Below are 21,006 nucleotides of genomic sequence, written 5' to 3'. Positions count from 1 at the left end.
CATCGGGACGCGTTGTGAGCTTGTAGATCTATTCTGTGACGCGTTGTGAGCTTGTAGATCTATTCTGTGACGCGTTGTGAGCTTGTAGATCTATTCTGTGACGCGTTGTGAGCTTGTAGATCTATTCTCACTATGCGTCGCATCAGGGTGCGTTGTGAGCTTGTAGATCTATTCTCACTATGTGTCGCATCAGGACGCGTTGTGAGCTTGTAGATCTATTCTCACTGTGTCGCATCAGGGTGCGTTGTGAGCTTGTAGATCTATTCTCACTCATGCGTCGGCGCATCAGGACGCGTTGTGAGCTTGTAGATCTATTCTCACTATGCGTCGCATCAGGGTGCGTTGTGAGCTTGTAGATCTATTCTCACTATGCGTCGCATCAGGGTGCGTTGTGAGCTTGTAGATCTATTCTCACTATGCGTCGCATCAGGGTGCGTTGTGAGCTTGTAGATCTATTATCACTATGCGTTGCATCAGGACGCGTTGTGGGCCTTGTAGATCTATTCCTCACTATGTGTCACATCAGGACGCGTTGTGGGCTTGTAGATCTATTCTCACTGTGTCGCATCAGGACGCGTTGTGAGCTTGTAGATCTATTCTCACTATGCGTCGCATCAGGACGCGTTGTGAGCTTGAAGATCTATTCTCACATTGTGCCGCATCAGACGCGTTGTGAGCTTGTAGATCTATTATCAGTGTGACGCATCAGGGCGCGTTGTGAGCTTGTAGATCTATTATCAGTGTGACGCATCAGGGCGCGTTGTGAGCTTGTAGATCTGCTATTTTCAAATGGTCAACATGTATATATGGCTGAGGTTAAAGGACCACTTCAGCACTTTTCAACCTATATTCATATAATTGGACTTCGCTAATAATCATGATAAAAATAGCACAATTATCTTTCTATGTCTGTGTCTCATAGGAGGGCTGTGGGCAGTTCAGAAACCCACCCACCAGTGACATCATCGATGGGTCTGTGTCTCATAGGAGGGCTGTGGGCAGTTCAGAAACCCACCCACCAGTGACATCATCGATGGGTCTGTGTCTCATAGGAGGGCTGTGGGCAGTTCAGAAACCCACCCACCAGTGACATCATCGATGGGTCTGTGTCTCATAGGAGGGCTGTGGGCAGTTCAGAAACCCACCCACCAGTGACATCATCGATGGGTCTGTGTCTCATAGGAGGGCTGGTGGGCAGTTCAGAAACCCCACCCACCAGTGACATCATCGATGGGTCTGTGTCTCATAGGAGGAAACATTGTGAATAAATCTGGGGTTCTGAACTGCCCACAGCCTCCTATGACAGCGGTTCCCAAACTGTTTAATGTCAAGGACCCCCAGTTTGACGGACCCCCATTTAATGGCTTTTCTATCTCTGGGACCCCCAATTTATATTGTAAATTGTAATTTAACGGGTCCATTTGGTTCCATTTACACCCTCTCAGGGTTACATACAGTACCAGTGTTGTTTTTGGCAGCATTTTTTATTTTAGTTTTAGTCTCTTGAATAGTTTTATTTAGTTTTAGTCGACTAAATATCACAAGATTTTAGTCGACTAAATATCACAAGATTTTAAAATTAAAATGTATTTTGGCAGGCCTTTCCAAATAATGACTTAAACTGGATCTCTTGTCCACTATACTAGTCCCTTCCTAACATTTTAGTCTAGTTTGTATTGTCTCCAGGCATGGGGAGAGAGTATGTTTTATTGTCTCCACCAGGCCGAAGGCATGGGGAGAGAGTATGTTTTATTGTCTCCACCAGGCCGAAGGCATGGGGAGAGAGTATGTTTTATTGTCTCCACCAGGCCGAAGGCATGGGGAGAGAGTATGTTTTATTGTCTCCACCAGGCCGAAGGCATGGGGAGAGAGTATGTTTTATTGTCTCCACCAGGCCGAAGGCATGGGGAGAGAGTATGTTTTATTGTCTCCACCAGGCCGAAGGCATGGGGAGAGAGTATGTTTTATTGTCTCCACCAGGCCGAAGGCATGGGGAGAGAGTATGTTTTATTGTCTCCACCAGGCCGAAGGCATGGGGAGAGAGTATGTTTTGCACTCCGTCCGTCCGTGTGTCCGTCCGTCCGTCCTTCCGTCTGTGAACAGCTAATCTCGGCCACCGTTAATCCGGTCGATGCCAAATTTTGCACACACACTCCCTGGATGCCAATGATGAACCTCTGATCCAATTTCCAGAACGGCCTGTTATAGCGCCACCAGGAGGCCGCTTTGTGCAAAACAGGTTTTTGGACAGTACATCTACAGATTTTGTCCAAACATCACGCAAATTGGTACACAGTCTCTCTAGAGCCATTCAACGAAATGCGTGTTTCAGATTTTTCAGACTCCATCCTGATTGGCTAAGATTAGCTTCCAAAGTTCGCAGGAGTGCTCAGTTTCAAACAAAATGCTGCAAATCATGAACACATCGTGTGATTTACGTGAAATTGTGCACGCACATTCCCACTAGGCAGCGGAAGAAATGCCACATGAACATTTTCAACTCAGCCTCATGGTGGCGCTATAACTGGCCGGAAAGTGTTTTTACCTCTAACTGCAGGGATATGTGGATAACTTTGTATGCCAACTCTCTAGAGGCCAAGGAAAAACCTTTGCCTGGAATTATTCACATCTGCTCTTTATAGCGCCACCAGGAGGCCGACATATGTAAAACACATTTTCTAATAAAATTAGAAAATGTGTGATTTGCGTGAAATTTATCCAAATTTCACGCAAATCGGTACACATGCTCTCCATAGTCATGTGATCAAGATGTTTGATTTCTCATAATCCACCGTCATTGGCTACAATTGGCTTCTAAACTTTTCAGGAGTAGCCTGCTTTGTACCCGTTTTGTACAAATCGCCACAACTACTCAACGCAGCGTCCGATTGTGGTGAAACTGTGCATGCATATTCCCACTAGGCTTTGGAAACTTGACCATTTTCAAATCAGTCTCATGGTGGCGCTACATTAACATTACATTAACCTTGACGACCTTACAAAGGCTCAACTTATGTAACTTAAATAGCATTTTATGTAGACATAGCACTCTATAGTGTATACGCATAGTTTCATTATATATTCTACTGTTAGACAGACGTTAGGTTTGTAGTTTACATATGATTCATGATGACTATTTTTATGTCTTTGATGTAATACCATGTGTTGTTCTTGCTTACTGTAAATCACTCTGGCGTAAGAGTGTCTGATAAATGCCTAAATTGTAAATTGTATGTTTGTAATAATAATCCAAACATACAAAGTAACTACAGTTCAGAAATAACTGTAGTGGAGTAAAAGTAAAACTGTTGCCTCTGAGATGTGGTGGAGTGGAAGTAGGCACACACACACACACACACACACACACACACACACACACACACACACACACACACACACACACACACACACACACACACACACACACACACACACACACACACACACACACACACACTAACCTGTTCTGCTGGACTGTTAATGGACACCAGATCAGCTCCTTGACTCTGACAGTAATCTCTAGTTCCCTGCCATGAGTAGAGATGTTAAGTAGTAACATCCGTCTCCAAACGTCTTCCATCCACCGGGACACGACTTGACTAAAAACATCAAACAGGAGATTTACTGATGGATTTTCACTGTACTGATAATCAATTCTAACACATAGCTGTAATAATAATAGTATTCAGAGATGTAGTGGAAAATTATGACTTTATTACATCAATGGTGTCTTCTACAACACATGTTTACAGTTTACTCAAAGTACAATAATGTATATTTGCTACTTCTGTCTCTTAATACAAAACTTGTATTAAACAATTAAGCCCTATTTTAAAATTATGTTATTTGAATATATCAGATCTACAAGCCAGCATGAAGAGCTTGTAGATCTTAATTTATTTTGAAACGTTTGACATGCTTTGAAAGTTTGAATACTTTTACTTTGGTATTTTAGTGCAAGTGACATTTTGAATACGTTTTAATTTAACTTTTTTATATTGTGGTATTGCTACTCTTACTTAACCCATTCAGGACAGGAACCCTTTTTGGTGTTTTAAGCATTATGTTATACTTTAGCTATTGAAAAATAGCAGATCTACAAGCTCATAACGCGGCACCGAGTGGCGCGCTATGAGCGCAAATCATTGAATAGGCCTATATATTCTTTCAGAGCGAACGTTTTTAACTCATATCTTTGTTTCTGGGGGGTCCCTGGGGGGTCCCTGGGGGGTCCCTGGAACTACATATTTTCAGACGGGGGTCGGCGGCCAATTATATATCATTTCTGGGGGTCCTTGACATGAAACACTTTGAGAACCAGTGATATAGAAACAGGTTTTTCAGAAAACTGTTCTGATTTAGAAGACATTAGAATCTGGTCTCAGTCCTAAATGGGTTTAGTAAAACAGTACAGTATTTCTTCCACCACTGAATGTACGCATGTTTATAAAGTATGAACGAACGAACGAACGAACGAACGAACTGAACTGAATTAATTAATTAATTAATTAATTAATACATTTTCGTGTCTTGTCGTTAAGACCCATCCCTTACGGGATTATAAAACACACACAACAACATAAATAAACAATATCACGTTCACTTCCCACACAGAAGTAAAGTAAATAACTAAGTAATAATAATCTATCTCTGTGTGTGCGTACATACGACTGTAATCCATGTAACTCGGGAACCATTCGCCACACCGACTTGAACTCGGACACGCGTTATATCTCCATATATGGAGATATCTCCATATATGGAGATATCTCCATATATGGAGATATCTCCATATATGGAGATATAGAGGTGCCCAACTTTTTTGCAAGCTCCTTTGGCAAATGGGCAAATGGAAACAGACAGACTTATATATATATAAATCCTGTTGGGTTCTAAATATTTCCTATATATAACTTTGAAACTCAAATTGGTTACGTCATCTACATTTATCGGTGTTGTCCCTCGGCCAATCAGGAACCACCGATTTACATAAACATACATAGTTACATTATCAGCCAATTCCAACTTGCATCGTTCCAAGTAATAACTGGGTGGGGCATGCCTTTACAACTTGCATCGTTCCAAGTAATAACTGGGTGGGGCATGCCTTTACAACTTGCATCGTTCCAAGTAGGGCAGCGCTCTAGTAAACTCTAGTGTCTAAATAATGGTTATGAAGTGTTATTAGTTATAATAGTTATTATTATAAGTGTATTTGAACTATTATGGATCCAGGTGGATCTATAGGATGGCTGTGGGATTGGTTTGGGTTTTATAGGATAATAATAATAATAATAATTATTATTATTTATTTTAAATTATTGTTCTATGATAGTTGTCATAGTCCAGCAGTGATGATCTTAGTCAGATTTTCTACCTCTAAATCCCTGATAAAAGATAAAATAGAAATAGTAATAATACACAATATTGAATATTTTTATTCTAGATGTTTTGCAACATCTCTCACCTGGTGGTGGTGTCGGCGTCTTCTTCCTCGTCAGGATGTCAATTTGAGCCGTCAGGATGTCAATTTGAGCCGTCAGGCGGGTGTTCTCCTGCATCAGGTTGTGCTTGTCATGTTTTAATTGAGTAACCTCTGCATTCATGCTGAGTTTGTCATGTTTTAATTGAGTAACCAGCTGGGCATTCTCCTGGGTCAGGGCGTCGCAGTTGGGCTTCTGGACATCTGTAACAATAGGATTGTTGGGTTTTGTTACCTTGTTTCTACACGGACCGATTTCAGTGTGAGTCACCACCAGTGCAGTGGAGCTGACAGATCGTAACATGCTACGTTCTACATGAAACTTGAATAAATGTGTAAGCAGCTACATCTTTAATCATCCGTTCTTGGAGTATGAGAGGCAGGAATGAAACATCATGCAGGGTCAGGTTGTTTGTGACTGAATTATCTGCAAACAGAGACCAGAAGGTGATACTAAACACAGCTGTGACTGATATAAGAGTGAGTTAGAAAACATCTCTACTTAGCGACACTGAACCCCAGGCTGAGTCTCGCAGCCTGGGGTTTTGCAGCAGCATAATGTTTGTTGAAAATGGATGCCATCTTGAAAACTAGAAGCCATATTGAATTTCTATTGGCACCATTGAATTTGTCATAAAATACATCATTAAACTCTGTTCAGACATTCAAGCTCTGCACTGAAAAACCTTTCATTGGATGTGATGTAAAGTTGGACCTAGGCATTATTAATGCCAATTCTTCTGAAATATTGACTTAATCTGCTTGACTAATTAGTGCGGTTTGGGGGCGTGTTCTCTCCATGTCATCAGTTGGGGGCGTGTTCTCTCCATGTCATCAGTTGGGGGCGTGTTCTCTCCTCCGTGTCATCAGTTGGGGGCGTGTTCTCTCCATGTCATCAGTTGGGGGCGTGTTCTCTCCTCTGTGTCATCAGTTGGGGGCGTGTTCTCTCCTCCATGTCATCAGTTGGGGGCGTGTTCTCTCCTCCGTGTCATCAGTTGGGGGCGTGTTCTCTCCTCCATGTCATCAGTTGGGGGCGTGTTCTCTCCATGTCATCAGTTGGGGGCGTGTTCTCTCCTCCATGTCATCAGTTGGGGGCGTGTTCTCTCCATGTCATCAGTTGGGGGCGTGTTCTCTCCTCTGTGTCATCAGTTGGGGGCGTGTTCTCTCCTCCATGTCATCAGTTGGGGGCGTGTTCTCTCCTCCGTGTCATCAGTTGGGGGCGTGTTCTCTCCTCCATGTCATCAGTTGGGGGCGTGTTCTCTCCATGTCATCAGTTGGGGGCGTGTTCTCTCCTCTGTGTCATCAGTTGGGGGCGTGTTCTCTCCTCCATGTCATCAGTTGGGGGCGTGTTCTCTCCATGTCATCAGTTGGGGGCGTGTTCTCTCCTCTGTGTCATCAGTTGGGGGCGTGTTCTCTCCATGTCATCAGTTGGGGGCGTGTTCTCTCCATGTCATCAGTTGGGGGCGTGTTCTCTCCTCCATGTCATCAGTTGGGGGCGTGTTCTCTCCTCCATGTCATCAGTTGGGGGCGTGTTCTCTCCATGTCATCAGTTGGGGGCGTGTTCTCTCCATGTCATCAGTTGGGGGCGTGTTCTCTCCTCCATGTCATCAGTTGGGGGCGTGTTCTCTCCTCCATGTCATCAGTTGGGGGCGTGTTCTCTCCTCCATGTCATCAGTTGGGGGCGTGTTCTCTCCTCCATGTCATCAGTTGGGGGCGTGTTCTCTCCTGTGTCATCAGTGCCCATTATAACCTTAATGTTGCGTTCACGCTGGCAGTTACAAAGCTTCAAGCTACCGATTGATTGATTGATTGATTGATTGATTGATCTTTATTTTAGTGCCATGCGTCCAAGGAAGCAAAGCCCAAATGGACTTGCAGGACACTTCTACTTTCATTTTACATAAACAATGAACTGACATGATCAAATGATTAACCAACTAAAAACACCCAAGCGTCATACATGGCATGACATAATTAGAATATAGAAAATAAATAAAACTAGAACTGCACTCTGTCGAGTGCATACTTGCTTGTTGCACACTAGTAGGCCATAAATGGCCAACTAGTGCGCAAGCAGAGCGCGCAAGTATTTTCGACCGCTGTAAACTGTGGAATCTCAGTATCTCTGTGAAGGAACGTTTGAAATGTCTAATTATTAGGTGTAACTATTTGCTACCTATCTACTTTATGCATGTAAACACCTAGTATTATTAAGTATGGTTCAAGTTTCTATCTATATAAGAAATACACTTTTATCAATTTAGAAATATTCTAGATCCCTTTTTAGTTTTTCAAAGAAAAATAAATCATTGATATGTGATGAAAAAAAGGTATATAAACTGAATTAAAATATGTTATGCAGTATAATTATTTTATTATTTATTGTAAATTATCAATTGTTTTAAATGTATTTAATCTTGGACTATAGTGATATTAATCATGATCAGAGTAATATGTGTCTCTAACTTCAATTTCTGTAATAATACCTGTAAGTTGATTAGCGGTATACTGTGGTTACTTTGCGCCAAAAACCGTGCCAGCCAACCCGCCACTTGATGCGTATGCAAATAAAACAGCAGATTTGTGCCTGGTTTGCTGGGACCAGATTACATAAATGACCATATTTCTTACGTCATCATTGGGAGCTAGTCATACATACACACCACGTACTCTGGTCCCAGCAGATCAGGCACAATTTGCTATTTTATTTGACTGATTATGTATATAGTATACGTATGACTAGCTCTAAATGATGGCGTAAGACATACGTATATACTATATAGAGTATGCAGTTGTAAGTTGATTAGCGGTATACTGTGGTTACTTTGTGTCAAAAACTGTGACAGCCAACCCGCCATTTGATGCGTATGCAAATAAAACAGCAGATTTGTGCCTGGTTTGCTGGGACCAGATTACATAAATGACCATATTTCTTAGGTCATCATTGGGAGCTAGTCATACATATACACACCACATACTCTGGTCCCAGCAGATCAGGCACAATTTGCTATTTTATTTTACTGATTATGTATATAGTATACGTATGACTAGCTCTAAATGATGACGTAAGACATATGGTCATTTATGTGATCTGGTCCCAGCAAACCAGGCACAGATTTGCTGGGTTCTTTTTGCATACACATCAAATGGCGGGTTGTTTGTCACGGTGAACGAAGACCGGGCGAAATTATTACTTGTGCGCTCTGCTTGCGCAAGTAATAATAGGATTGGCAAGTGATCTGGATTCAACTGCAGCTGCAAAGCTACAATCCAAGTTGATCTGGATTCAACTGCAGCTGCAAAGCTACAATCCAAGTTGATCTGGATTCAACTGCAATGAAGTATTATTATATATCAAGTTGTTGTTTAACCATTTCCACTCACATCCGTAGATGTCTTGAATCCCCTTGCGGTCATCTGCTGACAGCAGGAAGTCATCAGTCTCCCTCCATTTGTATTGTTGGTGCATGATGGATGATGTGTCGTCAGAGTGATCCAAACCCAGGGTGTGGCCCAGCTCATGGACCGCTATCAGAAACACATTGTAGGAACCTGGATGGATGGAAGAAGAACTCCTTCAGTTAAATAAAATAAAATACGTTTTTGTTATCCATTTGTTTTTGCGTCTGCAGGCAGATTCTGCTCTTGAGAGATTATTGAGGGGCGGGGGACGGACGGACGGACTGCAGAACAGAAGATAAATTAGTGCAAATTTCCGCACTATCATAAACCAGGAAGAATACTGCAGAGTAGTCATCTTGTTGTTGATCTGATTGTCATTCTTATTTTTCAAATGATGTGTTTTTTATTTGTTTGCATCCATACAAAAGGAATGCAATGAATGAGATGTAAGTTGTGCACCATGCACTGTTCTGTAGCATTACAGCTGAACTAAAAACATCTTTAAAACAACTAAGCACTCATTGATGTTAAATCTCACTTCATTTAATTCCTGTTAATTGTAACAAATGAACAAAAGCCCCTTCAACTAATTCCGGTTGTCTCTAAAGCGCAAAACTCACTTTGTGTCCAAGTGACACCATCTCTTACCTGGCACATTCTGGTTGGTGACGCTCCATTGCCTGTTTAAGTTGAAGTGCACGTAAACACTCCTGTTGGGAGTGGAGGGAGTGGAGGCATGTGCCAGGTCCGATGATATGAAGTCATGGCCTGTGTGAGGACCCGCGTAGAAGGAGAACAGGATGTCGGCCTCATCTTTGTGGCTGTCATAAATCAGCTTGTAGGGAATATACTCAAAGGCGAACGGACTGACATCCTTCCAGACTTTGAAGGCTCTACGGATGGCCTTTAATATTTCCTGATGTGAGATTCCAGGTGGATAGTTCTCAATACTAGAGGAAGAGGAAGAGGGAAAGAGAGACAAACTAAGCAAAGCTGTCCACGTGGAGTATTACATTCCCTAACTAACCCCACAGTAATCCCACAGGAAGACAAAACACGGTTTGGGTTTGGCCGGTTTGGCCTGACGTTCATCAAGTCTCGCTCAATATTAGGAAAGTCTCCAATGTGTCCAGTTTTGTGGTAGATAATAAGGTGTCATGATGATGTATAGATTATTGGCACATCAATACAAATACCTGAAGACCAATCAAAATGCAGAACTTTAACTGTCTGACTGTTCTGTGTACCTGTAAGTGAGGTTATACTTGTCCCACTTGGCTCCAACAGCTTTGTAGCTGCTCCACCCCACGTTGGTCTTGTCAGGAATGCCACAGCGGGGTCTCTTCATGGCTCTGACGGACGGGGGGGACAAGGAGACATTAGAGCTGAAAATACCAGAATATAATGTCCAGTAGCCTACAATTTAGCTCTCCATGTCAGACTTCTTTAATCAGACCCGTCTGAATCGAGTGGTGCTGTACTGTACTGTACTGTACTGTACTGTACTGTACTGTACTGTACTGTACTGTACTGTACTGTACTGTACTGTACTGTACTGTACTGTACTGTACTGTACTGTACTTTACTTGTGCTGTGCTGTGCTGTACTAGCCCTCCTCCTTGGCCTGTGTGTGTCTGTGTCTGTGTGTTAGGCTGTTCAAAAGTGACACTTGGTTGTGAACAAATGCTATTTTCGTGCTTGGACAGACAGACACTGAAGGGCTCTATTTTGGCCCCTCTACTATTCCTGCTATATATGCTCCCCCTCGGACCCATCCTCTCCAAACACGATATATCCTTCCACTGTTACGCTGATGACGTACAAATTGACATGCCTCTCACACCCAACAGCAATAACTCCTTGGAGCCCCTGATTAAATGATGCGTATAGCTTGCAGAGTTAGTTCAGTCAGATATACTCGAGGGGGGTTTCATGTCGTTCTCAAGGGCGCATACTATACTCAAGGGGTTAATATGCTGCATTACTATGTGGGTGTATTCAGTGTGTGTAAGACCCACATGCCATTCGCTGATGTGGCAGTCAGCTGACCAATTGGGCGGGCTACTTAAAGATGGAGTAAAAACGAATACTGTAATAATAATAAAAATCACACCCCTGTGAAGTGAGCAGTGCAACTGTATGAAAGCAGAGAGTCTTCTGTTTCATACGGTATATAGTATGTACATGTACATTGTGAATAATAGTTGTTCAAGTCCATGCCTTCTCTCTGGTGGGCGCAAGCTGCATTCAATAGCCAATTACTGACAAACTGTACATGGGATCAATGTGTACTGTTTTCCTCCTAAAAGTAGACATTCAGGGCTTTCATTCGGTGTATAGTATATGTATAGGATATTATTTGTGTTCATTTTTATATCTGTCTGTCAATGTCTGTCAACTTCAACCTTCCATATCTGCTGTTTGTTCAAGCGAGCAGAGTTCAGGCAAAAGCAGGTGTTAGAAAAAGGTCAATATATAATGGAATATGGTAAAATCAAAAAATAAATTTGAAGTGGACAAGTTAGGCTTTCTTTTGATGTATGCGGTGTGATTCTCGCTATAAGAGAACATTTTGCTGTGGGCCCCGAAATCCTTTTTTTCCTTCAATGTAAAGTCCCTAGCACCACCAAGCTCAGCCTGACAGAATAGCCCAGCACACAATGTGTTAAGAAGTTTGTATTAGAATTTGCATAGGCCTATAGGGCTGGAATACACATGGACCTATAGCTGCAATTTGCAACTCTAGATTTCTTTTAAATAATGGGATGAATCTAGAGTTGCAATACTCTCCATTGACTCCCCAGTCCCCACTTATCCAATAAATATCGTTTTGCTATAAGTTATTCATCCCTCTTTTATCCATCCGGCGAGACGGGTCGCCGCATTTTATAGGAGCACAAACTAACTCCTCCAGGTGCTCCTCTGAGTACTAGACCAACTAACTCCTCCAGGTGCTTCTCTGAGTACTAGACCAAGTAACTCCTCCAGGTGCTCCTCTGAGTACTAGACCAAAACAAGTTGTGTGCAGCCCTGTCTATAATAATATACTGTATGAGTCTCAGAGCATGAGGCTCTGTGGCTTAATGTTCTATATTAATATACTGTATGAGTCTCAGAGCATGAGGCTCTGTGGCTTAATGTTCTATATTAATATACTGTATGAGTCTCAGAGCATGAGACTCTGTGGCTTAATGTTCTATATTAATACTGTATGAGTCTCAGAGCATGAGACTCTGTGGCTTAATGTTCTATAATAATATACTGTATGAGTCTCAGAGCATGAGACTCTGTGGCTTATTGTTCTATATTAATACTGTATGAGTCTCAGAGCATGAGACTCTGTGGCTTAATGTTCTATATTAATATACTGTATGAGTCTCAGAGCATGAGACTCTGTGGCTTATTGTTCTATATTAATACTGTATGAGTCTCAGAGCATGAGACTCTGTGGCTTAATGTTCTATATTAATATACTGTATGAGTCTCAGAGCATGAGGCTCTGTGGCTTATTGTTCTATAACAATATACTGTATGAGTCTCAGAGCATGAGACTCTGTGGCTTAATGTTCTATAATAATATACTGTATGAGTCTCAGAGCATGAGACTCTGAGGCTTAATGTTCTATAATAATATACTGTATGAGTCTCAGAGCATGAGGCTCTGTGGCTTAATGTTCTATATTAATACTGTATGAGTCTCAGAGCATGAGACTCTGTGGCTTAATGTTCTATATTAATACTGTATGAGTCTCAGAGCATGAGGCTCTGTGGCTTAATGTTCTATAATAATATACTGTATGAGTCTCAGAGCATGAGGCTCTGTGGCTTATTGTTCTATATTAATATACTGTATGAGTCTCAGAGCATGAGACTCTGTGGCTTAATGTTCTATAATAATATACTGTATGAGTCTCAGAGCATGAGGCTCTGTGGCTTAATGTTCTATAATAATATACTGTATGAGTCTCAGAGCATGAGACTCTGTGGCTTAATGTTCTATATTAATATACTGTATGAGTCTCAGAGCATGAGGCTCTGTGGCTTATTGTTCTATATTAATACTGTATGAGTCTCAGAGCATGAGACTCTGTGGCTTAATGTTCTATAATAATATACTGTATGAGTCTCAGAGCATGAGGCTCTGTGGCTTATTGTTCTATATTAATACTGTATGAGTCTCAGAGCATGAGGCTCTGTGGCTTATTGTTCTATAACAATATACTGTATGAGTCTCAGAGCATGAGACTCTGTGGCTTAATGTTCTATAATAATATACTGTATGAGTCTCAGAGCATGAGACTCTGTGGCTTAATGTTCTATATTAATATACTGTATGAGTCTCAGAGCATGAGACTCTGTGGCTTAATGTTCTATATTAATATACTGTATGAGTCTCAGAGCATGAGGCTCTGTGGCTTAATGTTCTATATTAATACTGTATGAGTCTCAGAGCATGAGGCTCTGTGGCTTATTGTTCTATATTAATACTGTATGAGTCTCAGAGCATGAGACTCTGTGGCTTAATGTTCTATAATAATATACTGTATGAGTCTCAGAGCATGAGACTCTGTGGCTTAATGTTCTATAATAATATACTGTATGAGTCTCAGAGCATGAGACTCTGAGTGGCTTATTTCTCTAGCGAAGGTTTCAATGAATGGTTGACCAAACCAAGGAGCTACATGAGTAGATGTAGGAGACATACGTGATGGTTTGCTGGTCCAACAGTCCAGTGACATCCAGGTTGTAGGACCTCTGCATCTCCCTGATGGCTTCAGACAGATCCTGGTTAGATGAGTCCGTGCTGTCCAGGGGAGCCATGTAGCCATATTGTCTCAGCCATGACTGGTGGAGACACAAAGACAAACAAGACACCATTAAAAGGTTTGTTCCACAATAAGAAATAACCAAACACTTTGAAGGAACACCAACATACCTTGTATGTTGTTATGGACCTTCGTATAGGGTGAAGGGACATGACACAATTTGAGAGGAGACAGGGTTGAAAAGAACTTCAATTTATTTGTAGTAGCCCTTTTTGGTCAACAGCAGAGACAATTTGTACATTTCGGGTTCAAAACTCTCACCTTTTGGCTTCAGAGTGCAGGTGCTATTCTAACAAAACAAATCTAACTAGAAATCAAAAGTTTACCCCTACCTAAAGGCCCTAACAGAATGTTAAACAAAATTACAATTCTAAATCCCTAACTACCCTATAACCAAAATTACAATAAGTTAACAAAAGAAAAGACCTGGCACCCCTACATGGAGAAAGTAGGAAACGGGCTTCTTATTTAACAAGGATAAATAATAGTTTACAGACTTACAAGAACAACAATGATATAAACGAAACATCTCTAAGGCAACTTATGGCAGAATGAACAGGACAACTAACAAAAGAACAAACTAAACAATAAGGCAGGCAAACGGGTGGAGGACTAGAGGGATCGAGTCTCTGCTGCAAACATGCTGTCGTCCCCTGGTGAAGTCAAGTTCAACTGAGCTTTTATAGAGCAACAGGAAGAGTGCCCAGCCAACAGGAAACTGGTGTTGTCGGGGAGAACCAATAAGTAAGCGAGGGGCAGGTCCAATCAGAGACCTGTCACTCACAGCCATGTCTGTATGCATTCCCCTGAGTACTGTAGCCAACAGTCTCATGTTCTCAGCACCTCATTCACAAACAGAAGAAACACAACTTGTCACATGCCATAAAACACAATACATTTCCCAAACTTATAATTATTATCCTAATTTAATAGTCACCATAAATAATAATTATACTTAAACAAATAACAAATAATCAAAAGGACCGTGGTCCGTAACGTATAACAACGAAACGTAAACGTAACGTAAAACAACGAAAATGTGCCCATCTCTGATGGATTAATTACAGACTCCAGCGTGGTAGTGAAGGCTACCCTCACCCACCAGGGAGCGGACACTAGACTACAGGAAGAAACTGCAAGAAGGGTTCTGCTTAGCACAGAACAGACTGAAGGGTTCTGCTTAGCACAGAACAGACTGAAGGGTTCTGCTCAGCACAGAACAGACTGAAGGGTTCTGCTTAGCACAGAACAGACTGAAGGGTTCTGCTTAGCACAGAACAGACTGAAGGGTTCTGCTTAGCACAGAACAGACTGAAGGGTTCTGCTTAGCACAGAACAGACTGAAGGGTTCTGCTTAGCACGAAACAGACTGAAGGGTTCTGCTTAGCACGAAACAGACTGTAGGGTTCTGCTTAGCACAGAACAGGCTGAAGGGTTCTGCTTAGCACGAAACAGACTGTAGGGTTCTGCTTAGCACAGAACAGACTGAAGGGTTCTGCTTAGCACAGAACAGACTGAAGGGTTCTGCTTAGCACAGAACAGACTGAAGGGTTCTGCTTAGCACAGAACAGACTGAAGGGTTCTGCTTAGCACAGAACAGACTGAAGGGTTCTGCTTAGCACAGAACAGGCTGAAGGGTTCTGCTTAGCACAGAACAGACTGAAGTCAGAGAACATTGGCGTGGCCGTCGACTGCAGGGAAAGTTGTCCTGTGTTGATTCAGCCGATCACTCTGTTTCACATTCCATGTGCAAAAATGCTGCTATTGGGGAGGATGTTTTAAAATTCACCATCAAAGCAAGACTGCAAGTATTACCAACCAAGTACAATCTGTCAATCTGGTATCCCGACACCCACACTCCACTCTGTATAAACCACCATGATTCTGAACAACACCTAGAATCCATCGCACACATAACAAATGGATGTAGCGCATGTACAAAAACTTGTATATTGCTCGCCACGACCGGATTGTTGACCTAGTGTCTGATGCAGTTCTAAAGTATGTGCCATCTAGTGCAGCAATGTATAAACATTCCAGAGTGTTACCAGATTGGTTTAGCTGTGCATGCGATGTCTTTGCTAACATGGGGGCGCTGGCCCTCCCCCCACAGACTCTACGTCACTGTGCAGATGATGTCACCATAATAAACCCTCCACAAAACTGGCGTTGCAACTACAATAACACACCATCACCAGTAGGGGGAACCAGACCTCCATTATGTATGGACTCAAGTTACATCTGCTGAAGATTATAATCATATATACAGTGGCCCCTGAGAACTAAAATACATATATATATTTGATGTAATACACCTGAGATGTCCCTCTGCCCAGTGGACTTGCAACCTGTATTGTACATAATTATATATATATATATATATATATATATATACATAACCTGTATTGTACATAATATAATCTCTGGGTGAAATCCCCATAGTGGCGTAGTCTGTCTCTGTTTCTGGTCCTTAGTGCCCAGGTTACATATAGACCGATTCCGTAGCGGGTCTCATGGTCGCAGCCTACGTATTTCCTGTAGGCGGACTCGACATAGCTGCGGGGGTAAAACCCTCACCAGGCACACCTCTTCTACTACAGTGAACGGCAGAGTGACTGATGTTAGTTTGCCTCAAACTTTACTCCTTTACCTGCTTTTTTACTAACACTAACATTACAAAGATGCCCAGAACATCGAGATGAACCTGTGTAGTTTATGGCTGCTCCAACAGTAGTGGCAACATAAAAAAGAAAAAAAACGGAATGTCTAATATCCAACACGGTGGCGGAGACCAGAGCCATTGAGTAATGGTTGAGACAAAGCAGTGAAGGGTCCTGAAAGATACATAATTTCAGTCTTACCCAATACCCAATCTTTCTGTTTTATGAACACAAGGCTGCTGTATTTTATACCTCATACTAAGCATTTAAAGTATGAGGTATAAAGTACAGCAGCCTTGTGTTAATAAAACAGAAATATTTGGTATTGGTAAGACTGAAATTATGTATCTTTCACTGCTTTGTCTCAACCATTACTCAATGGCTCTGGTCTCCGCCACCGAGGTGGATATTAGACATTCATTTTATTTTATTTTTTATGTTGCCACTACTGTTGGAGCAGCCATAAACTACACAGGTTCATCTCGATGTTCTGGGCATCTTTGTAATGTTAGTGTTGGTAAAAAAGCAGGTAAAGGAGTAAAGTTTGAGGCAAACTAACATCAGTCACTCTGCCGTTCACTGTAGTAGAAGAGGTGCGCCTGGTGAGGGTTTTACCCCCGCAGCTACGTCGAGTCCGCCTACAGGAAATACGTAGGCTGCGACCATGAAACCGGTACGGAATCGGTCTATAGAAGGCTATATTGTGTGTGTGGTGTCGCTGCCCCCTGTGGTGATCGCTGATCGGGTAGGTAGGCTATACAGCAACTGGCCTAATCAGCATATTATGATTGGCTACTTGGCATGTCTGTAAACCTCGTCCTTCCAGTCGCTTTGTACCAAACGGTATAGTGCGTGCTGGTTTGTTTTGGAAAAACAGCAAAAAGCTAAATGGATATAGTCTACGCCAGCGGTGCCCAAAAGGTAGATGGTGATCTACCAGTAGATCACATGGGGCGGCGGTGGCTCAGGGGTAGAGGGCCTGGATGGTAACCGTAAGTATCCCAGTTCAAACCCGGGCTCCCCCAGAGTTACTGTCGAAGTGTCCTTGAAGTGTCCAAGACACTGAACCCCTAATTGCTCCCGATGTACTAGTTGGTGCCTTGCATGGTTTCTGCTGCCATCGGTGTATGCATGGGTGAATGTAATGCACAATCTCTGTAAAGCGCCTTGGATAAAGGCGCTATATAAATGCACCATTTACCATTCATCACAAAGGCTGTGCAGGTGGATCACATGGCATGCCCCTAAATATATATAATCTCACTTGAATTAACTGGATTGATTGACATAAAAATGAGAGAGAGAGAGAGAGGGAGATGGAGAGGGAGAGGGAGAGGGAGAGAGAGGGAGAGAGGGAGGGAGCGAGAGAGAGGGAGAGAGGGAGAGAGGGAGAGAGAGAGAGAGAGAGAGAGAGGGAGAGAGAGAGGGAGAGAGAGAGACAGGAGGGGGGCTGAGACAGAGAGAGAGAGAGAGAGAGAGAGGGAGAGAGAGGGGAGTGGGGGGCTAAGGAGGGAGCAAGAGAGAGAGAGAGAGCTCTATTTAGAAATAGCAGATCTACAAGATCAGAGTGCATCGCAATGTATCACTCACACACACACACACACACACACACACACACACACACACACACACACACACACACACGGAAAGCCCTCCAGCCCTCCAGACTCTACGTCACTGCAGCAGATGATGTCACCATAATAAACCCTCCACAAAACTGGCGTTGCAACTACAATAACACACAATCACCAGTAGGGGGAACCAGACCTCCATTATGTATGGACTCAAGTTACATCTGCTGAAGATTATAATCATATATACAGTGGCCCCTGAGAACTAAAATACATACTATATATTTGATGTAATACACCTGAGAACTAAAATACATGCTATATATTTGATTTAATACACCTGAGAACTAAAATACATACTATATATTGATGTAATACACCTATACAGTTATGTGACTTGAGGGGCAAAATAGCCTACACAATTTGTAACATAAAAAGGCCCAATATTTCTATAAAATATTGAAGTTGAAGAGTATAAATGGAGGCCTAAGTCAGGGGTGGCAACTTTTTTTTTTTATATATATTTTTATACCCCAATTTTGTAACCCATTTTTCACCCCTGTGTCAATCATCTAATGTGATCCTGGGCTCTACACACCCTCCACCAACCTAGTCCCCATGTATGGGGGACAAGGGGAGACCAACCTAGTCCCCATATATGGGGGACAAGGGGAGAGCAACCTAGTCCCCATGTATGGGGGACAAGGGGAGACCAACCTAGTCCCCATATATGGGGGACAAGGGGAGACCAACCTAGTCCCCATATATGGGGGCCAAGGGGAGACCAACCTAGTCCCCATATATGGGGGACAAGGGGAGAGCAACCTAGTCCCCATATATGGGGGACAAGGGGAGACCAACCTAGTCCCCATATATGGGGGACAAGGGGAGACCAACCTAGTCCCCATATATGGGGGACAAGGGGAGACCAACCTAGTCCCCATATATGGGGGACAAGGGGAGACCAACCTAGTCCCCATATATGGGGGACATGGGGAGACCAACCTAGTCCCCATATATAGATTCAAGATTCAAGATTCAAGACTTTATTGCCATGTCAACAGAGTTGATTGGAATTTGTTTCAGTGCACTAAAAACATACATACGATACATACACATATTCACATCACATAATCAGACAGAACACGATACAAAAGTACAGACATCATATGAGGGGGACCAATAAATAAGAAGAATGCAAAGCGTTACAATTCATGTTGAATAAATAAAAAGCAAATTCATCACAGTTCATCGTTTTACAAAGCAGCTTCACGCTGTAAAGTGCGAGTGAAAATAGGGTCAGCATTCAAGAGGCGAACAGCCTCGGGATAAGTGCTGTTCTTAAAGCGGCAGGTGTTGCACTTTAGAGACCGGAGTCTCCTACCTGAGGGCAGGGGTGCGAAAAGAGAGCAGGCAGGGTGGGAGGGGTCAGCGATCACCTTCTGCATTCTGCGCTTAGTGCGTATGGTGTAGATAGAGGAGATGGATGGGAGGTCGAGGCCAATGATTTTTGACGCTGTGCGTACCACCCTTTCCAGCCGTTTCCTCTCTAAGACGGTGGTGTTTCCATACCACACTGTGACTGAGAAGACGAGGACACTCTCCACAGTGGCTCTGTAGAAGTGAACTAACGCCTCCCCAGTCACACCGAACTTCTTTAAGAGGCGTAGGAAGTGAAGCCTCTGGTGGGCTTTACTCAGGATGTTACTAGTGTTAACTTCCCATTTTAGGGAGCAGCATATAGTGGTGCCAAGGAATTTAAAACTGTCGACCCTTTCGACAGGCTGGTCGTCGATAACCAGTGATGGGGGGATAATCCCCTTTTTCCTGAAATCAAAGATAATTTCTTTGGTTTTAGCCAGGTTTAGGATAAGATTATTCGAAGTGCACCAGTCTACGAGGGCTGCCACCTCGGCCCTGTAGGCTGATTCGTCACCATTTTTAATATAGCCAACGACAGTTGTGTCGTCTGCATATTTAAAAAAAGAAACAAATTGAGAATGTGAAATAAAGTCATTTGTATAAAGTGCGAAGAGGAGGGCTGAGAGAACACAGCCCTGAGGGGCCCCAGTGTTAAGAGTCCTGGATTGAGAGAGCATGTTGCCAATCTTAACCACTTGCTTCCGGTTTGACAGAAAGTCTAAAATCCAGAAACAAAGAGAGTGGTTAATACCCATGGCCAAGAGCTTATCAAATAATTTGATGGGCAGAATCGTGTTATATGGGGGACAAGGGGAGACCAACCTAGTCCCCATATATGGGGGACAAGGGGAGACCAACCTAGTCCCCATATATGGGGGACAAGGGGAGAGCAACCTAGTCCCCATATATGGGGGACAAGGGGAGACCAACCTAGTCCCCATATATGGGGGACAAGGGGAGACCAACCTAGTCCCCATATATGGGGGACATGGGGAGACCAACCTAGTCCCCATATATGGGGGACAAGGGGAGACCAACCTAGTCCCCATATATGGGGGACAAGGGGAGAGCAACCTAGTCCCCATATATGGGGGACAAGGGGAGACCAACCTAGTCCCCATATATGGGGGACAAGGGGAGACCAACCTAGTCCCCATATATGGGGGACAAGGGGAGACCAACCTAGTCCCCATATATGGGGGACAAGGGGAGACCAACCTAGTCCCCATATATAGATTCAAGATTCAAGATTCAAGACTTTATTGCCATGTCAACAGAGTTGATTGGAATTTGTTTCAGTGCACTAAAAACATACATACGATACATACACATATTCACATCACATAATCAGACAGAACACGATACAAAAGTACAGACATCATATGAGGGGGACCAATAAATAAGAAGAATGCAAAGCGTTACAATTCATGTTGAATAAATAAAAAGCAAATTCATCACAGTTCATCGTTTTACAAAGCAGCTTCACGCTGTAAAGTGCGAGTGAAAATAGGGTCAGCATTCAAGAGGCGAACAGCCTCGGGATAAGTGCTGTTCTTAAAGCGGCAGGTGTTGCACTTTAGAGACCGGAGTCTCCTACCTGAGGGCAGGGGTGCGAAAAGAGAGCAGGCAGGGTGGGAGGGGTC

The 21,006-nt window shown here is 42.9% G+C and overlaps 2 protein-coding genes across 5 annotated transcripts in view; both read right to left on the bottom strand.

The window, feature by feature from the left end:
- Positions 1–21,006, bottom strand: part of LOC310872632 (uncharacterized protein) — a 174,042-nt gene that overhangs the window by 128,387 nt on the left and 24,649 nt on the right. The gene's annotated exons all lie outside the window — the stretch shown is intronic.
- LOC310871224 (matrix metalloproteinase-14-like) lies at positions 3,520–14,500 on the bottom strand (the record flags this gene model as incomplete). The annotated part of the gene is made up of 7 exons (XM_083782714.1): positions 3,520–3,599; positions 5,468–5,686; positions 8,867–9,034; positions 9,533–9,834; positions 10,132–10,236; positions 13,590–13,729; positions 14,495–14,500. The coding sequence occupies 7 exons, from the start codon at positions 14,498–14,500 to the stop codon at positions 3,520–3,522; spliced, it is 1,020 nt and encodes a 339-aa protein (XP_083638840.1).

Source organism: Protomyctophum parallelum, assembly GCF_964188405.1.
Source record: "Protomyctophum parallelum genome assembly, chromosome: 1".
Classification (NCBI taxonomy): Eukaryota; Metazoa; Chordata; class Actinopteri; order Myctophiformes; family Myctophidae; genus Protomyctophum; species Protomyctophum parallelum.
This window is presented reverse-complemented; position numbering and strand designations above follow the sequence as displayed.